Consider the following 15974-nt stretch of genomic DNA (forward strand, 5'->3'; position numbering starts at 1 on the left):
TTACATGAAATGTTGATTTAGAACCACAAATGCAGGAATTTACATTGATCCTATTAAATATCATAGCTTTAATTTCAGCTCATTATTTCTTCCACCAAGTTCTTCCTAAATCTGAATGATTATTCTCCATAAGAGTATTCACTACCCCTTCCAGATTTGTGTCATTTGCAAATATGATAAGTGTATTTCAAACATTTTATGCAACTCAGTTATTAAAAGGTCAAATATGATAGATGTGTACAGAAGCTTTCGGCACAATCCTAGAGCCAGGATGTCAGTCCAGGCCAACTAGCACATCAATACTTTTATCAAATGTTCTGATACATGTGCCAGTCATCTACAAATCCACACAACTATTTCACATCCCGTCAGTGTTTTACACAAGGACACAATGAAACACATGGTCACGTTCTTTCTATTGTTATCTTTTCATGAGCTACAAATCTGCTGAAAAATATGACATGAAATTAGTGGTATTTTCTTAATGTGTATTTTCATTAAAATTATGTATTAATCTTTTACATGTACCAGTGAAAATATCTCATAAGGCAAAATAGTTAATTGACTTTTGGCATGTCTGTATGGCAGAAGGTAAATCTACCAATAATAAAATAAAATAATATTTATTTAATATCATCCAAAATGTTTAGGATAAAAATGTGAAATGAAAATAGCAGACGACAGAACTGTATAAAGTATTACATCATGTTAAAGTGCTACACACACACACACTCTTTAGAAAATGAAAAACACCAAAATTGAAGGTTATGGATTTTTTTTCTTCTTTCATGTTTTTATGTATTATACAGCATTTCCAATTTGAACATGTATTAGAAATAAAATCTAGTAAATCTATCTGGAATGTTTATATTTAAACGTAATGGGTCAGGGGATTCATGGACAGGTGGCATCTAACAAGAGCAAGTTGGTGGGTAAACCCGCTTTATAGGCTCTTGGAGGAGGAGAGGAAGAGGAAATAGAAGAACCCTAAGTGGGAGTGAAGCTTGTATGTCCTAGGAACAGCAGGAGATGAGAGTGAGAGGAGTAAGCCTGGAGGAAAATACTGAGGCATGGAGGAGAGGGCCACATGTTGTAGGTCCTTGAAGACTGTGGTAAGGACTTTGGCATTTACTATGAGGCATATGGCAACTTAGGAGATTTGACATGGTCTGACTAAAAAGATCACTCTGGCTAATATATTGAGAAAGAGATTGTCAAGGGGCCAGGGTGGAAGCTAGGATACTGGATAAGAGGTTATTGCATTAATACAAGCAAGAGATGATAGTGGTTTGTATTGCAATGATAATGGTGCAGGTGGTGAGAAATGATTGGATACTAGACAGATTTTGAAGTTAGAGACAACCAGATATGTTCATGAATTTGGATCTGGGCTGTAAGAGGAAAGAAAAAAGAGCTGAGGATGACTCCAAAGTTTTTGGCAGAAGCTTCTGAAAGGATTGAGCTGCTTATTGACTGAGATGGGGAAGACTATACAGGAAAAATTTTTATGAGTGGAGTGGGAAGATTATGGATTCAGTTTTGAACATGTGTGTTTTCAAGTGCCTGCTAAGTGAACAAGTGGAGATGTTTTGTAAGCAGTTGGAAGAATAAGCTTACATATCACTGAGTCTGGACTGGACATAGAAATTTTAGCCAGACTATTCAGGTTATATGAGGATTAAATGAGTTAATATATGCAAAATGCTGAGAACATCCTTGGAAGGCCCACCACTACATGTAACTGAACAGGTTTTGCACTGCAGACCTCCAACGGGTTATCATCTAGATTGAGAAACTGTGAAGGATGCTTCTGGATGCCCTTGGTGGCTCTGGCAAGCTCATAGTAAGTGCTCATTATTATTGTTGTTATTGGTTGCAAAAAGCTGACACATCTCAGTATATTCTTTATGTTTCCAGGTAAGGTTTTTCAGTTAGTTCAGACCCCTTATTATATTCTCAGAAATACATTTGACATTGATTGGAACTAATTCTGTTCCACAGTAGGTGGAATTTCTATATTCTACTTTGTGCTAACAGCTATAGACAGTGATAATGCTTTAAAAGTGCCTGGTTTGGAACAAATATTTGACAGTATCATATATAAAAGCTTTTAGTTTTCTTGGAAAAATTTAATGTTTTATTATTTTGAGTCATTTTATGTTATTAATAATACTACTTTTCCAAAAAGCATTAAGACCTTTTAATGTTATTTTCTTTGAAGTTCACTTCCATTGATTTTTGTAGCCTAAAGCATTCTGAAGGCGGTTGGAAGGAGCATAGAATATGCAGAACAGTAATATCATAGACAGCATTGAGCAGATCTTTCCACTTAGTGGGAAATAGAATGCATTTAGTATGTTCACGTTTATTTCATTTTTGACATAATATGTATTAGGTTATTTCTTACTATTAGTCCTTGTTACAATCACATGAGCTTGTAGGTATAAGTGATAATCGACAATCTTAGATCTGAGTGGATCATCATCAATTTTTATTTTAACTGTGAAATTTGTGTTGACCTATCTATTCTACTTAAATGTATATGTAAAAACAGATCTATACTCAGCCTGCAAATGGAGTAGCTCGTTGCTTCCATTTATGAGTTAAGAGATTTTGAAAAATGGCCCTCTTACAGGTTTTCCCACCCCAGCCTGCCCAGCCTTCTGTTTGTAGCTGTGGTTTCTGCCACTGTCATGCCCCCTCCTGATTGATCTATGTTTCCAGAAGGCGTCAGGAAAAATACAAATTTGCAAAATAAGTTTAGAATCTTCAAACCTTTGCACAATTTTCTGCACCAGATTAACTGGCCTGTCCGTTAGCTATCTGTCTGAAATCCTGTCCGAGGTGATGCTGGAGGAGTTTCTGTATGCTCTAGAAGTCTCAGGTTAGCAGGAGGGAGTTGAGCCCCTGAGGGAGGGGTAGATGGAAGCGCTGCAGACACTTCTGTGTACTTCACACTTCTGTTTAAAATTAGTCTTGATCACATGAGTATATATGCTGTTCTAAAACTTTTGACTATAAATTGCTTGACTGAATATCATGATGATGCTTACAAAAACATCAAGTTTAGCAAGGTTAACCTTACTTATTTGTTTTTCCTGTGCAGTAATTGCTTAATATATTTTGACCTCATAACTCCTGATGAAGATGAAAAATCCCAACCATAAATATTTTTTGTTTCATTTTAACTTCATATTTTTAAGCAAGTAAGAATACCTGCCTATCTTTTTGTATCAACATGTGTAAAAGTTAAAGTTTCCATTTTATACTTAACTTTCAAATTAAGAGGCAGGATAGAAAAAATCAATTGTGACTGGAATAAAAAGTAAAGTCAATTCACGTAACAAAAGTGTGGATACAAATAAACAGATGACAGTGAGAACCGTCAGAGAAGAACGAGCGGAAGTATTCGCATCTGATAAAGGAGAGCAATTCCACATCACGGTAATGCCATTAATTCCTACTAATGTGTCATTTGCTCAAATCATATTGAGATTTTACTACTATATGGGTGGTTTACAGTAAGTTAAATGTGAAAAACAAAGCTACATATTTTTTAGTGCTGGTGGAGAAAGATGCAATTTGATGGAAATGTGTCCACAAATCAAAGAGTAAATATTAAGACATGAGAGACTGCTAGAGTTTTACACTGCTTGTCTGAAAGTTTGGTTACCAAGCGTCTGATCAGCTCTAACACTTAAAGCATTGTCTCAAAATATGTGTATGATACTAATAGAGTTTGGAATTATATGCCAAACCATTGTCTCATATATACTTTTGTCATTTCGCAACCATCAGCCTCAGAATCCCTGGAAGTGCTTTTTAAATATAGGGATTCCTGTACCTCAACCAGACTATAAAATCAGCATCTTGCACAAGCTACGCAAGTGTCAACACTAAATTTTGGGAACCATGACTCAAAACCATTTTCTACCCACAAGTCAAACTATGTCGTTTTAATGCTCAAAGACCTTGACCACCTCCATAATACCCATATAAACTCCATAATACACACACAGAGTAAACTCCAAACTGTTTTAGAAGGCTTTCATGATACTTTGTAAGCTCACACTCCAGCTGCTATTACTCATGCAAACTATGCTCAAAAAACCCTAAACTACTCGTTATGGCTTCAAAGAGTTGTGCTCATCCATGCCTCTCTGTTACTGCTTAGGCTAGTAGTTCAGCCAGAAATTCTCCTTCCCTCTCCTTCACCGCTGGACAAACTAGATTGTTCAAGCAAAATTAAACTGCAGAGCCTTCTGCAATCCTTTCTCTCCACTTTATACATACCTATATTTTAGAAAATATTATGGTCATAATAGTTACTTGCCTATTCCTCTGCCTATTTCCTGGATCCCAAAACCTCCTTGAAGGCAGGATAGTGACATTTGTCTTTTTATCAGCCCTCCCTGAACCCACACACACACCAAGAATAGGGACTAGGTTAGCGTAGACTTTCAATAAATGTTCTACTTTCCTATTTTGAATTATATGGTCATAAAAAAGGTATTATGCTCTCACTTCTTTCTCTAGTAAAAGTAGTTTTAAGAGGTCAAACCTGCCAGTTTTTAAAAGGAGTAAAAGAAAAATCCAGGGATATAACTGCATTGCCTTTAGCTAGAGGCAGTTTGAGGATATGATCTTTTATGGTTGCCAATGACTTCATATTTTGTAACTCTTCAACTGTCCTGGCCTATTACTTGCAGAAAACATTACAGAGGTAGGCACTGAATCCCACATTCAGGTGGTCACACAAACAAGCACAACTTCTAGATGAATTTGTGACTCTTAAAAATATAAATGCGGTTCATGGACTCTAGTTCCTAAAAAGGAACGCAAAGGCTACATTTTTAGTAACATCTGCGGGACAAACATAAAAGATTAACTTAGTCACATTTGCCAGCTTCCATGATGAATAATGCATTGTCAAAGCAGAGGGATTGCCTGTGAATTAAAATAATGGTGATGGGGAATAACCAGAACTTATTTTTATTTTATTTATTCATTTATTTTATTTTATTTTTTGAGACAGAGTCTGATCTGTCTCCCAGGCTGGAGTGCAGTGGAGCAATCACAGCTCACTGCAACCCCCGCCTCCCAGGTTCCAGTGCTCCTCCCACCCCAGCCTCCAGAGTAGCTGAGAAGACAGGCATGCACCAACAAGACCGACTGATTTTTGCATTTTTTGTAGAGGCGGGGTTTTGCCGTGTTGCCCAAGCTGGTCTGAAACTCCTGGGCTCAAGCGATCAGCCCACCTCGGCCTCCCAAAGTGCTGGAATTACAGACATGTGCTACTGCACTACGCCTAGCACTTATTTTAAGTTATTTTAAAAAATTACTAAAGTAATTGAAATGGTTGTTTAAAATATTGGTTTGTTTCTTATTTCATCTCTTTGAGTCAGAATAACCGGACATACTAATTTGATTAATTCTCCTATGACTGAGCTATATGGAAATGTCACATTTTTCATTTTTAGTAAAAAAGTAGACTGTTTTCTCACATAGCTTTAAAAGAATTATTGCAGGCCAGTCACGGTGGCTTACGCCTGTAATCTGAGCACTTTGGGAGGCTGAGGCGGGCAGATCACCTGAGGTCAGGAGTTCGAGACCAGCCTGGCCAACAGGGTGAACCCCGTCTCTACTAAAAAACACAAAAATTAGCCCAGTGTGGTGGTGCATTCCTATAATCCCAGCTACCTGGGCAGCTAAGGTAGGAGAATCACTTGAACCTGGGAAGTGGAGGTTGCAGTGAGCCGAAACTGTGCCATTGCACTCCAGCCTGGGCAACAAGAGCGAAACTCTGTCTCAAAAAAAAGGTCAGGCACAATGGCCCATGCCTGCAATCCCAACACTTTGGGAGGCCTAGATAGGTGGATCGCGAGGTCAGAAGTTCAAGACCAACCTGGCCAAGGTGGTGAAACCCCATCTCTACCAAAAATACAAAAATTAGCTAGGCACCTGTAATCCCAGCTACTCGGGAGGCTGAGGCAGAGAATTGCTTGAACCCGGGAGGCAGAGGTTGCAATGAGCTGAGATTGCGCCACTTCACTCCAGTCTGTGCGACAGAGCGAGACTCCATCTCAAAAAAAAAAAAAAAAAAAAAAAAAATTATTGCAATAATCAATGGAAAGAATCATCTACCAGGTTGAGACATGGAAGTGGGAAGATTTGTTTGGGACAGCATTGGCAAAACCCCAAACACTGCTCTCATTTGCATATTCTGGCATCTGACTAATTCCTCTCTTTGTGGCCCTCATTTACAAAACACACTCTGGGGAGAAGTAGTTTATAAAACTAATTCACACTAAATATGACAAACATATAAGACCTCTTTTTCACATGAAATCAGGACTTTTGAGGTTAGTGCATGCCTGAGAACAGAGGGCAGGAAGAAAATCCCAGTAAGCTAGTAGGCTATCATTAAAATATTTGTTTTTTGTTTTGTTTTGTTTTGTTTTTTCAGACAAACGAGGGACATATTGAAGCCTATACTTACACTCTTTACTGATATGGTCTAGGGAGAGCTCCTTTTAGATGTCACATGGACGAGTCATTGTTTAAGGAATGTAGCTGACTTCCAGTGTAGCTGGGAATTAGACTGGGAATGATCTAGCTCCACCTGCTTTCATCCAACTCTTCTTTCCTGGGCTAGTGGGCTGTTAAAAATTTAGATTTATTGGCTTTTTCCCTTAAACTGATAGAGGGTGAACATTAGCTACAGAGTAGTCAAAACTCTTTTCCTGAATTAATTCTAAACTCTAAGAGGGTGATAAACTTACCTGTTTCAGTTTAATGTTTTATGTCCATTGCTTAACATCATGCCTAATACACAAAATAAAGAAGGTGCTTATGAGATAATCAGGGATACATGGTTGGAAGGACATAGGAGGGAATACTTATGGGAAATTTTGTTGTTTTTTTTTCTGTGCTAGGCAGTTAATTACTGTGGGAACTCCTTCTATACTTCCCAATTAACTGCAAGAATCAAACTAAGGTTACAGACATAAAAATGTAGTAAGTACATTGATTCATAAATATCTCTAATCAGATATTTTGGTCAGATATTGTAGCATTTACTTAATTGTTAATTGGCGACATCCAGTGATAACAAAAGTGCCATGTCTTGCACTATTTTGAAGAGTAAAGCTAAAGTTGAACTGAGTACTAGAACAGATTCCAAAAGTGTCAAGGCTCTAGAGAGAAAGTAAAATAAAGGTAGTCCTGGCTGAACAGCCATTTATGGGAGTACAATCAATTCTAGATCCTCTAGTGTGTTTGTCATGATAGAATTCTGAAATGTGTAGGTCAAGTGGAAATGGAAACTACCAAAAAAATCTCATAATATCAAGTAGACAGTCAAGGTTAAATTATTTCAACTTGTTTTTGTGTGTGTGTGGGTACTACATCACATTTTCAAATAGATGGGCCTTGCCCTGATACCTTATCAAGAACCATCAACAGTATTTCTAGCAACATGCCTTTTTATATTGAATCTGGGATCAGATGTCTGGGTGGCAAATTGGAATTTCATGAATAAGAAGTTAAAAAATTAATCGAGTAGGAGAAAAACATTGAGAATATTAAAATGTCTAATATGAATTGTGTTACTTAACTCCTTCCTTTCCTGGTTCCTTCCTTCCGTCCTCCTTTCTTTTTCTTTTCTTCTCTTCTATTTGCTTTTATCTTTTCTTTTCTTTTCTGTTCTTTCTTTTTTTTCCAGTTAGGTAGTATTCTGGCCACAAAGAATAAGGCCAAATATTTTATGAGCCCCAAACATGATTAAATAAATCGTAGATTAAATGGTAGAATATCTTATGCTTCAACTATCTTCAATTAACAGATCACTTAATGGATCAATTTAGAGGATTATACCAAATCTAAGGAATCACATTAACATTAGCTACTTTCTCATAAAAAAGTTTGTACTCCAAAAAGTTTTCACTGCCTCCTATTTTGTCTCACAGTCCTTTCTAATTTCCGCTAGTATAAATCAATTTAGATTTATTAACTTTATACAAAAGAACTCCTGTAAGTTTTTAATAATAATTATCATTATCACTGATTAAAGTTATATTGTTCAGGCCAGATGGAGTCCTTTTCCTGTCAGCTACAATGAGCTTGCATTATGTTGTTATAATGTGTTTGGCTCTAAATAAACAGATGGCAGAGTGACAGGATATTATATACTGGTGATGTCAGCAGCAATACTTCACAAATAGAATTGCTTTAAATAAACTCTGTTGTAGCAAAGATCCCAGTACTTTTAAGAAGATGACTGGAATAGAACCTAAGTATTGTATTAACTTGGAAAGAGTACAGTTTACTTTCTCAATGGTAGACCATCTGAATGGTCTGAGATTCAGCCAGAGAAAGTGTCTGTTGAATCTGTATCTTAACCATGTACTCATTTAACAGGACAGGCTCACTTAGGCAATTTCATTGGAGGTGGGAAAACACTCCAGGTTGTAAGAACTTTCTGGTTGAGGAATTAAAAACTTGGATCAAGGAAAGATGGGAGCATCTGATCAGATGTTATTTGATGATATTTATGATATAGTTAACTTTGTTAAACACTTTAAATGGGAGAATCCTATTAACAATTATTATTAGAAAATTGACAATGTTTAATAAGAAGCATTTAAGGAAATGTCATATAAAACATTTCTGTATATGGAAAAGTTTTAAGCTTTAATAGATTTTTAACATCTATATTTTATTCCAAAAATGTGTCATGTGCCCACAGAAATTTAGAGTGAACCTATGAAATTCAAAAATAAGATTCAAAGGAAGTCATTTTTACATGACTTCTTCCAGCTAATATTCTTTATTTTGAGTCCCGATGGGAATTTCTCTGTGGGACAGCTATGTTTGTTGAGGCAAATACCTATGGTAGAAGAAGATGCCACTATAGAAGATTAAGGCTTATATTTGAAAATGCAAATAATAATGTTAATAAACATTTTAGAAGCATAAAAATAATTGAAATTAAGCTTTCAAAAATAGCTTAAATGCAGGATTTTGCCATTTATTCTGATGATTTTTCATGTGTTTGTAAAAATATATTCTTGTTCTCAGAGATTTCAACTTATTTCTATTGCTTTACTTTTTAATATATGCTGCTCTCAGTAAGATGTGATCTCTGGAAATTATATCAAGTAGATTAGATCAATAGAATAATAATGCTCAATAGCGAAAGTGAAACTTATTAAATATAATTATTTGCTTTTGATTTTCTGAGAAAATTCACAAATTCATTTATTTTATTTTCCTATAAAATGATAAGAGGATTTGAATACCAGAAGGTTGTACTTTAGTCTCACATATATGACATTCAGGTTTTCCTACTTAAGTGTGCATTTTATGGGCTATGTTTCAGCTCTAGTATGACATAAAAATCCTCGTAAAGGAGCAGGAGTATTTCCTTTGAGGAGTTACTCCTAGTCGAGGAGTGAAAGATTATAACGTGCATGTGCTTTTTCCCTTTTCCTGTTCTGCAGGTGGACGTTGCCATAAGTCCTGTACTGGCCGTTGCTGGGGACCCACGGAAAATCATTGCCAGACTTGTAAGTATTCATCAGTGAGAGCACACAGGTTTGATGTGGCCAAGGAATTTTTATGATTGGTACATTTCATGCCTCTGGTCATCTAAAACATGAAATGAACTATTGCCTCCTTGTGGTTGATTTGCTTTGGGCCAAGAAAACTACCCAATTTTGATTGCTTTCAAATGAAAATTAATATATACTTGATTCTTAGGTTTCTTCTTGGTTTCTAGGTTAATGATCTCAATAGCACAGCTGTGGTGATAGTAGCTATAACTTTAGAGTTTTTACATCACTAAAAGTGGGAAATCTGATGTGTACAAAATAGTTTTTACATCACTAGAAGTGGGAAATCCATTGTGTACAAAATTTCAGGTTAACTGGGTCTCTCAGTCCTTTCACTAATTATTTCACTATTCATTCATTACAAAGGAGAGGAAAGAAAAAAAGAAAGAAAGGGTACTACTATGTACCCACTGTATTTTTCCAGGCAGTGTTCCAGGCAGAGGGATACAAACTTTATGAATTATGGAAATAGTCATTATTGTTGACAATGACTATTGCCCTTAGTTTATATTGTTTCTTGGATTAGTCATTAGCTAAAGAAAATATGAAGCTATCATCATTGCTAAGATATATAGTAACAAACCATACTAAATATAAAGACAAATAGCTAGATTTTTTTCAGCATTCTTAATGTTGTTTAGTACTCAAACCAGCACTGAACTTTCATGAATCTTAAGAATAAATGATTTCTTTAAAAATGAAAAATAAAATGTCCTATACAAGTAGTAAACACTCATTCTTCCTGCTGCAATAAAAATGACTGAAATATGATATGGAAAAAAAGTATAGTAACAAGTTGACATATATTTCTTTATTAGCATAGATGACACAGAAAATATTATTAAAGATTCAAACATACAAATATTACACGCTTTGATGAAATTTTACAGATTTCTAATTTGTCTCAGTTCACATTTTTCTAGTTCTATTTGCTAGATTCTCTTTTAATAAAGAAATACAAAAAGAATTATTTTATTGTGAACCACCAAAGAATAAAAATACAGGAGAGATATTTTCAATGATAAATGATTTCTTAAATTTATTAATTTTAATTCATGGACATTCTCATATCCAAAATTCATGAAATAGATAAGATTATAAGGTAAAATAGTATCTTCCCACGTGGGTCCCACCTTTTTCCCTCAGCTATCCATAGGCAACAAATATTATTGGCTATTTTGGTGTATTTTTCCAAAAATAGTTTATGTATACCCAAGGAAGTAGGTATATAAGCACTCACCCCATTTTTCATTCAAATATTAGCATGTTTTGCATGTTGTACTACAACTTGATTTCTTCAACCCATGCATGCGTATGAATTATTTGTAGTATTAATTTCTAGAGGTGAATTTGTAGGGTCATAGACATGTGGATTTGGAAATTGGTAGAGAACAGCAAAATGGAGATCTTGTTTTCTATTGAGGTTGGAACAATTAGCTCTACTGAGAGCAACGTCCATAAACGCCTATTTCCATCCCTACTCTTTGGACAAAGTAGTTCATTAGGGAATTTTTGGATCTTTGTCAAAGGGTTAGATGCAAAATAGTCAATGTAGATTTAAATTAACTAATTTAATAGAAACAGTGTTTTATGGCAGGAATATATTGACAAGAATTTTAAACAGGCTTTTAAATGAGGTGAGATTATTGTGTGAAATTCATTCACAACATTTGGAGGTATTATTTTAATAGCAAAGAAGTCGAGGCTAAATTGCATCCCAGCGCTGGTCTGACACTCATGTGGCCATTTGCAGGAAGTCAGGTTCTCTAAAATAAGGAAAAATCTGCAACACTTTGTGATGAAGCGACAACCAAATAGACTGTGAAAGTGCTAGATATCCACTGGTCATTTCATGACAGAAGAAAACTTCCGAGGTATCAAAATTAAAAGTGAGTTTTTACTCACTCACCTACTTATTTTATGTATTCACTTACTTATTTTACAGAGGGGTCAAAGAGGCTTCTGCAAAAGTTCCTTCTTGTGGCTGAGCCACTCTGGTGGGCCAGGCCACACCCTCCTGGTAGAGGAGGGGAGTCTCAGGCCCATGGGGCTCCGCTAGTACTGTTGAGGGACTCACCATAGATCTGAGGGATGAAGGAGCTTAGATTTGGGAAACGCTGGGATGGATCCCTCTTCTGTTGAGTAGGGGGACTTAAGACACCCTGATGTTGTGTTATTCCTCCAGTGCTAGATCCCAAAGCAAAATTACTTCCTTCCACCACCTTTCAGATTTCTCCTTTGGTTGTCTCTTGCATTACGTTCAGGGTTTAGAGTTGAATTTAACAGGTAGGAAGAAAAAGGTCTCTGCCATCTTTTCTACATCAGAAGTCTCACACAGTATATTCAATAATACTATTAATAATTAAAATTAATACTATTAAAATTAAAATAAGAATTTAATTATTAATTTCATCTGTGTCTTATTTTATGTGTATTTTTACAGATTACAAAATGCAGTAGTATTGATTATATGTACAGATTTTATAGTCATTTCTCCATATCACTGGCTTCCACATGGCAAATTCACCCAACTGTAGATCAAAAATATTTGGAAAAAAACAATTAAAATAATAAACAATTAAAAATAATACAAAGAAAAAATACATTATAACATCTATTTACATAGCATTTACATTGCATTATGCATTATAAGTAATATAGAGATGATTTAAAGTATACAGGATGATGTGTGTAGTTTATACTATATGCCATTTCATATAAGGGAAATGAACATCTATGGAATTTGGTATTTATGGGGGTCCTGGAACCAATTTTCTGTAGATACCAAGAAAGACTCTGTGTATACATATTATATATTATATATACATAGATGGTGAATACTTATTCTCAGATTGAGATATATGAGTAAAAAATGTGAAAATCACTGTATTAGGGTAGAATGCGGAAACAACATCTATGAGTTTTCCCTAACTTTGATTGAAATTTTTGTTCAATTTATACAGTGCTTAAAATTCTGAACCTTTTAATGTATTTTAGTAGATCTGCTTATGTTGGCTAAATTTTACAAAAGTTATAGTTTCCACCAACATCTCTTATGTTTGTAATAGACCACTTTCAGGATACTTGCCAAGCAGACACTTGGCCTTCTCCAATAAACAACTCTTCTAGATCGTCAGCACAAGAAGGCATGTTTGTTTTATGGGATACTTTACCCTTTACTTCATAGGTCAGTGTTTATCAACCAGAAGTGATTTTGCCCCACAGGGGACTTTTGGTAATTTGGGTTGTCACATCATGGAGGAGGGGTGGGAGGGATCATCTTCTGGCACTGGTAAAGTAGAGACCAGATATGATGCCAAATACCCTATAATGCATGGGAAAGCCTCTCCTACCCCTACGCAAACAAAGCATTAGTCAGTACAAATACAAAATGTTAATAGTACTGAGGGTTGAGAAATCTTGTAATATGGGTGGAAATTGACTAGGCTGGGCCAATCAAGTTCTCTCTCCAGAGAATTTAGATTTGGGATCTAGAAGTGCTGGTTACACTACCTTAGAAACATGAACTTGAAGAGATATTAAAGCTAATTGAGATTTCCATTTTTGGACTATGTATGTTAATGAGAAGCAGAAAGAACCAGTCCCCAAAGACACTAAAGAATAAAGCAGTCATACAGAGAGTTGAGGAAAGGAAGAATAACAATTTTTGACAATGTTTACCTCCTAGTTCTCTGGGTTTCATGAGGTCCAGCTATACTTCTGTCCTTAGGTTCCATAAGAAACATGATGTTCTTCTAGTATATTTGAATGGAGGGTTTTTTTTTTTCTTTTCTTTTCTTTTCTTTTTTTTTGAGACAGAGTCTCGCTCTGTCGCAGAGGCTAGAGGGCAGTGGTACGATCTTGGCTCAATGCAACCTCTGCCTCCTGGGTCCAAGCAATTCTCCTGCCTCAGCCTCACATGTAGCTGGGATTACAGGCATGTGCTACCAAGCCTGGCTAATTTTTTGTACTTTTAGTAGAGACGGGGTTTCGCCATGCTGGCCAGGCTGGTCTTGAACTCCTGACCTCAGGTGATCCACTCGCCTCAGCTTCCTAAAGTGCTGGGATTATAGGTGTGAGCCACTGCGCCCAGCCTGAATGGAGTTTTACCACTTGCTGACAAATGCAGGTGGGAGGAAGTCCTGACTAAGAAAATCATCAAGTTATAATTCATGTATCAAATCATCAGATGTGAAATTACTTAATTCAGCTAATTTTTCAGCATAGAAGCTATCCTTACTATAATCTAAAATTGGCTTAACAGCCACTGTGCTTACTCTACAAAGCCTACCAAATTTAAACTCAACAAATACATGGACCTGATAAACCAGTACAAATTTTATTTTATTTTATATTATTTTGTTTTTGAGACAGTGTTTCACTCTGTTGCCCAGGCTGGAGTGCAGTGGCACAATCGTAGCTGACTGCAGACTGCACCCTCAAATTCCTAGGCTCAAGCAACCCTCGCCTTAGCATCCTGAGTTGCTGGGACTACAGGCACGTGCCACTGCACTCAGCTTTTTTTTTTTTTTTTTTTTTTTTTTTTTTGTTAAACTAATGACAGGGCTGTCTCTTTGTTGCCCAGACTGGTCTCAAATTCTTGGCTTCAAGCAATCCTCTCTCCTTGGCCTTCCAAAGTGCTGGGATTACAGGTGTGAGCCACCACACCGGCCAAATTTTAGAATAGTATACAAGTCAACATAGAACTTTATTAAATATTTTCATTTTAAAAATACATTTTCACAATATTCCTGTGAGTTAAAGAGGGCAGTTACATTAACCCCATTTTACAGTTGAGTAAATATAAGCAGAGGAAATGATTAAAGGGTTACATTTACACAGCTAATACCTGGAATTTTAACCTAAGTGTTCTTAGTCTAAAGACAACTGTTTCCTGGATACAATATTTTGTAGCACAGTTTGGTAATCTAGGAAGCTGGATTTGAAATTAGCCAAAAGATACAAATCCCAGTTGTTTCCACTTTCTATCATGGGAAAATGACTTCATCTTTCAAAATATCATTACCACATCTATACAATGGAGATAATTATACTTGCCTGAGGGTTTTTTTGTTTGTTTGTTTGTTTTCTTTTCTTTTCTTTTTCGGGAAGTGGAAGGTGGGGGGCACAATGAAGTTCAATACAACAATGCAATTGAAGCGCTTAAATAATTATTAGTGTATCCAAAACCCAATCAATAATAGCCGATATTATAATAAACTAGAAAGGATACTGTTAGAAAACTTATTCCAATTTAAATCTGAATGAATGAATATGGAAGGCAAACTCCTGTAGGCCAGTTCCACCTTGTGAAGTGTACTGACACCTGGTGGCTGGGACATGGAAGAGCAAAAGCCCTGGAGCGGGGTTGGAGGCTGCCTGCCCTTGACATTCATTCCTGCCCTCCTCTCTCTCTCTCTCTGTCTCTTAGTCTGAGCTACTTGAAAGCGAAATTTCTTATCCATATTTAAAGAGCCCAGCATCCTGAGGCAAAAAGTATTTTGGAACTACTCAAAAATATACTTGTTGTAAGATCAGAATTTTAGAATTTAGGTTGTATTTTTTGAGAATTAGATCTCACGGGAGATTCCATAACAATACGAGACCTCCAGAGACCTCATACAGTTGTAACACACATGATTCATTTTCTTAAAGTCAATTATTTTCGGCTTCTGTAGATTTCCAGTGACTCTTCTGTTAATTAAAACGTATTATTTACTCTTAAGTCCACTAAAGATACACTTATATCTGACCCTGACTTAACTTTTAAAAAATCAGAAAACATGCTATGTAAGTTTTTGACAATATTCTGCTTTTCTAGATTGACTATATAAAAGTACATTTTAGAGTCTGAAAGACATACTCATACGTTATTTACAAGTGACCTATTTCCCTATGACTACAGTAAATTCACTTTAGTGAAGACTTCTCTGGAAGTATTCAACTTCATGATTTACCAAATATTTCCTTATTTTTTATGGATAATTATTCTCTGAGACTTTCCATACATTGGGGAAAAGAGAAAAAAGTATTAAAAAGTCCCACACCTCAGCTAAGGCAACTGAAGTGAAGCATATATTTCACTGACTACACCTTATCAGTGCTGACATCTTCCCACAGGTGTCTCCTAGCAAATGTGCTGGGAGTTAGCCTCTTTGTCACTAAATGGTGAGAAGCCACGCTAAAGACAAATGGCCCAGGCTCTGGGAGAACAAGTTCATGAAAATGAATGACTTGTTAGGGTGAAATGAAGCAAAGAGTGGTGATCAGATTGAAAAACATCTCTGAATAGAGATACAGAGAAACAAAGAAACCGGTCACAACAACAGTGAGCTTCAGGGAAGGTCTGTGGGAGGCCAGAGG

The 15974-nt window shown here is 36.1% G+C and overlaps 1 protein-coding gene across 5 annotated transcripts in view; it reads left to right on the top strand.

Moving 5' to 3' along the window:
- ERBB4 (erb-b2 receptor tyrosine kinase 4) overlaps positions 1-15974 on the top strand; it is a 1170744-nt gene that overhangs the window by 781495 nt on the left and 373275 nt on the right. For all 5 annotated transcript variants that reach the window (XM_050751368.1, XM_050751370.1, XM_050751367.1 and 2 more), the window contains one exon: positions 9501-9566. In XM_050751368.1, the coding sequence (XP_050607325.1) occupies positions 9501-9566 (66 nt within the window). The remainder of the gene's footprint in view (positions 1-9500; positions 9567-15974) is intronic.

This window comes from Macaca thibetana, chromosome 12 (genome assembly GCF_024542745.1).
Source record: "Macaca thibetana thibetana isolate TM-01 chromosome 12, ASM2454274v1, whole genome shotgun sequence".
In the NCBI taxonomy this organism is placed as follows: Eukaryota; Metazoa; Chordata; class Mammalia; order Primates; family Cercopithecidae; genus Macaca; species Macaca thibetana.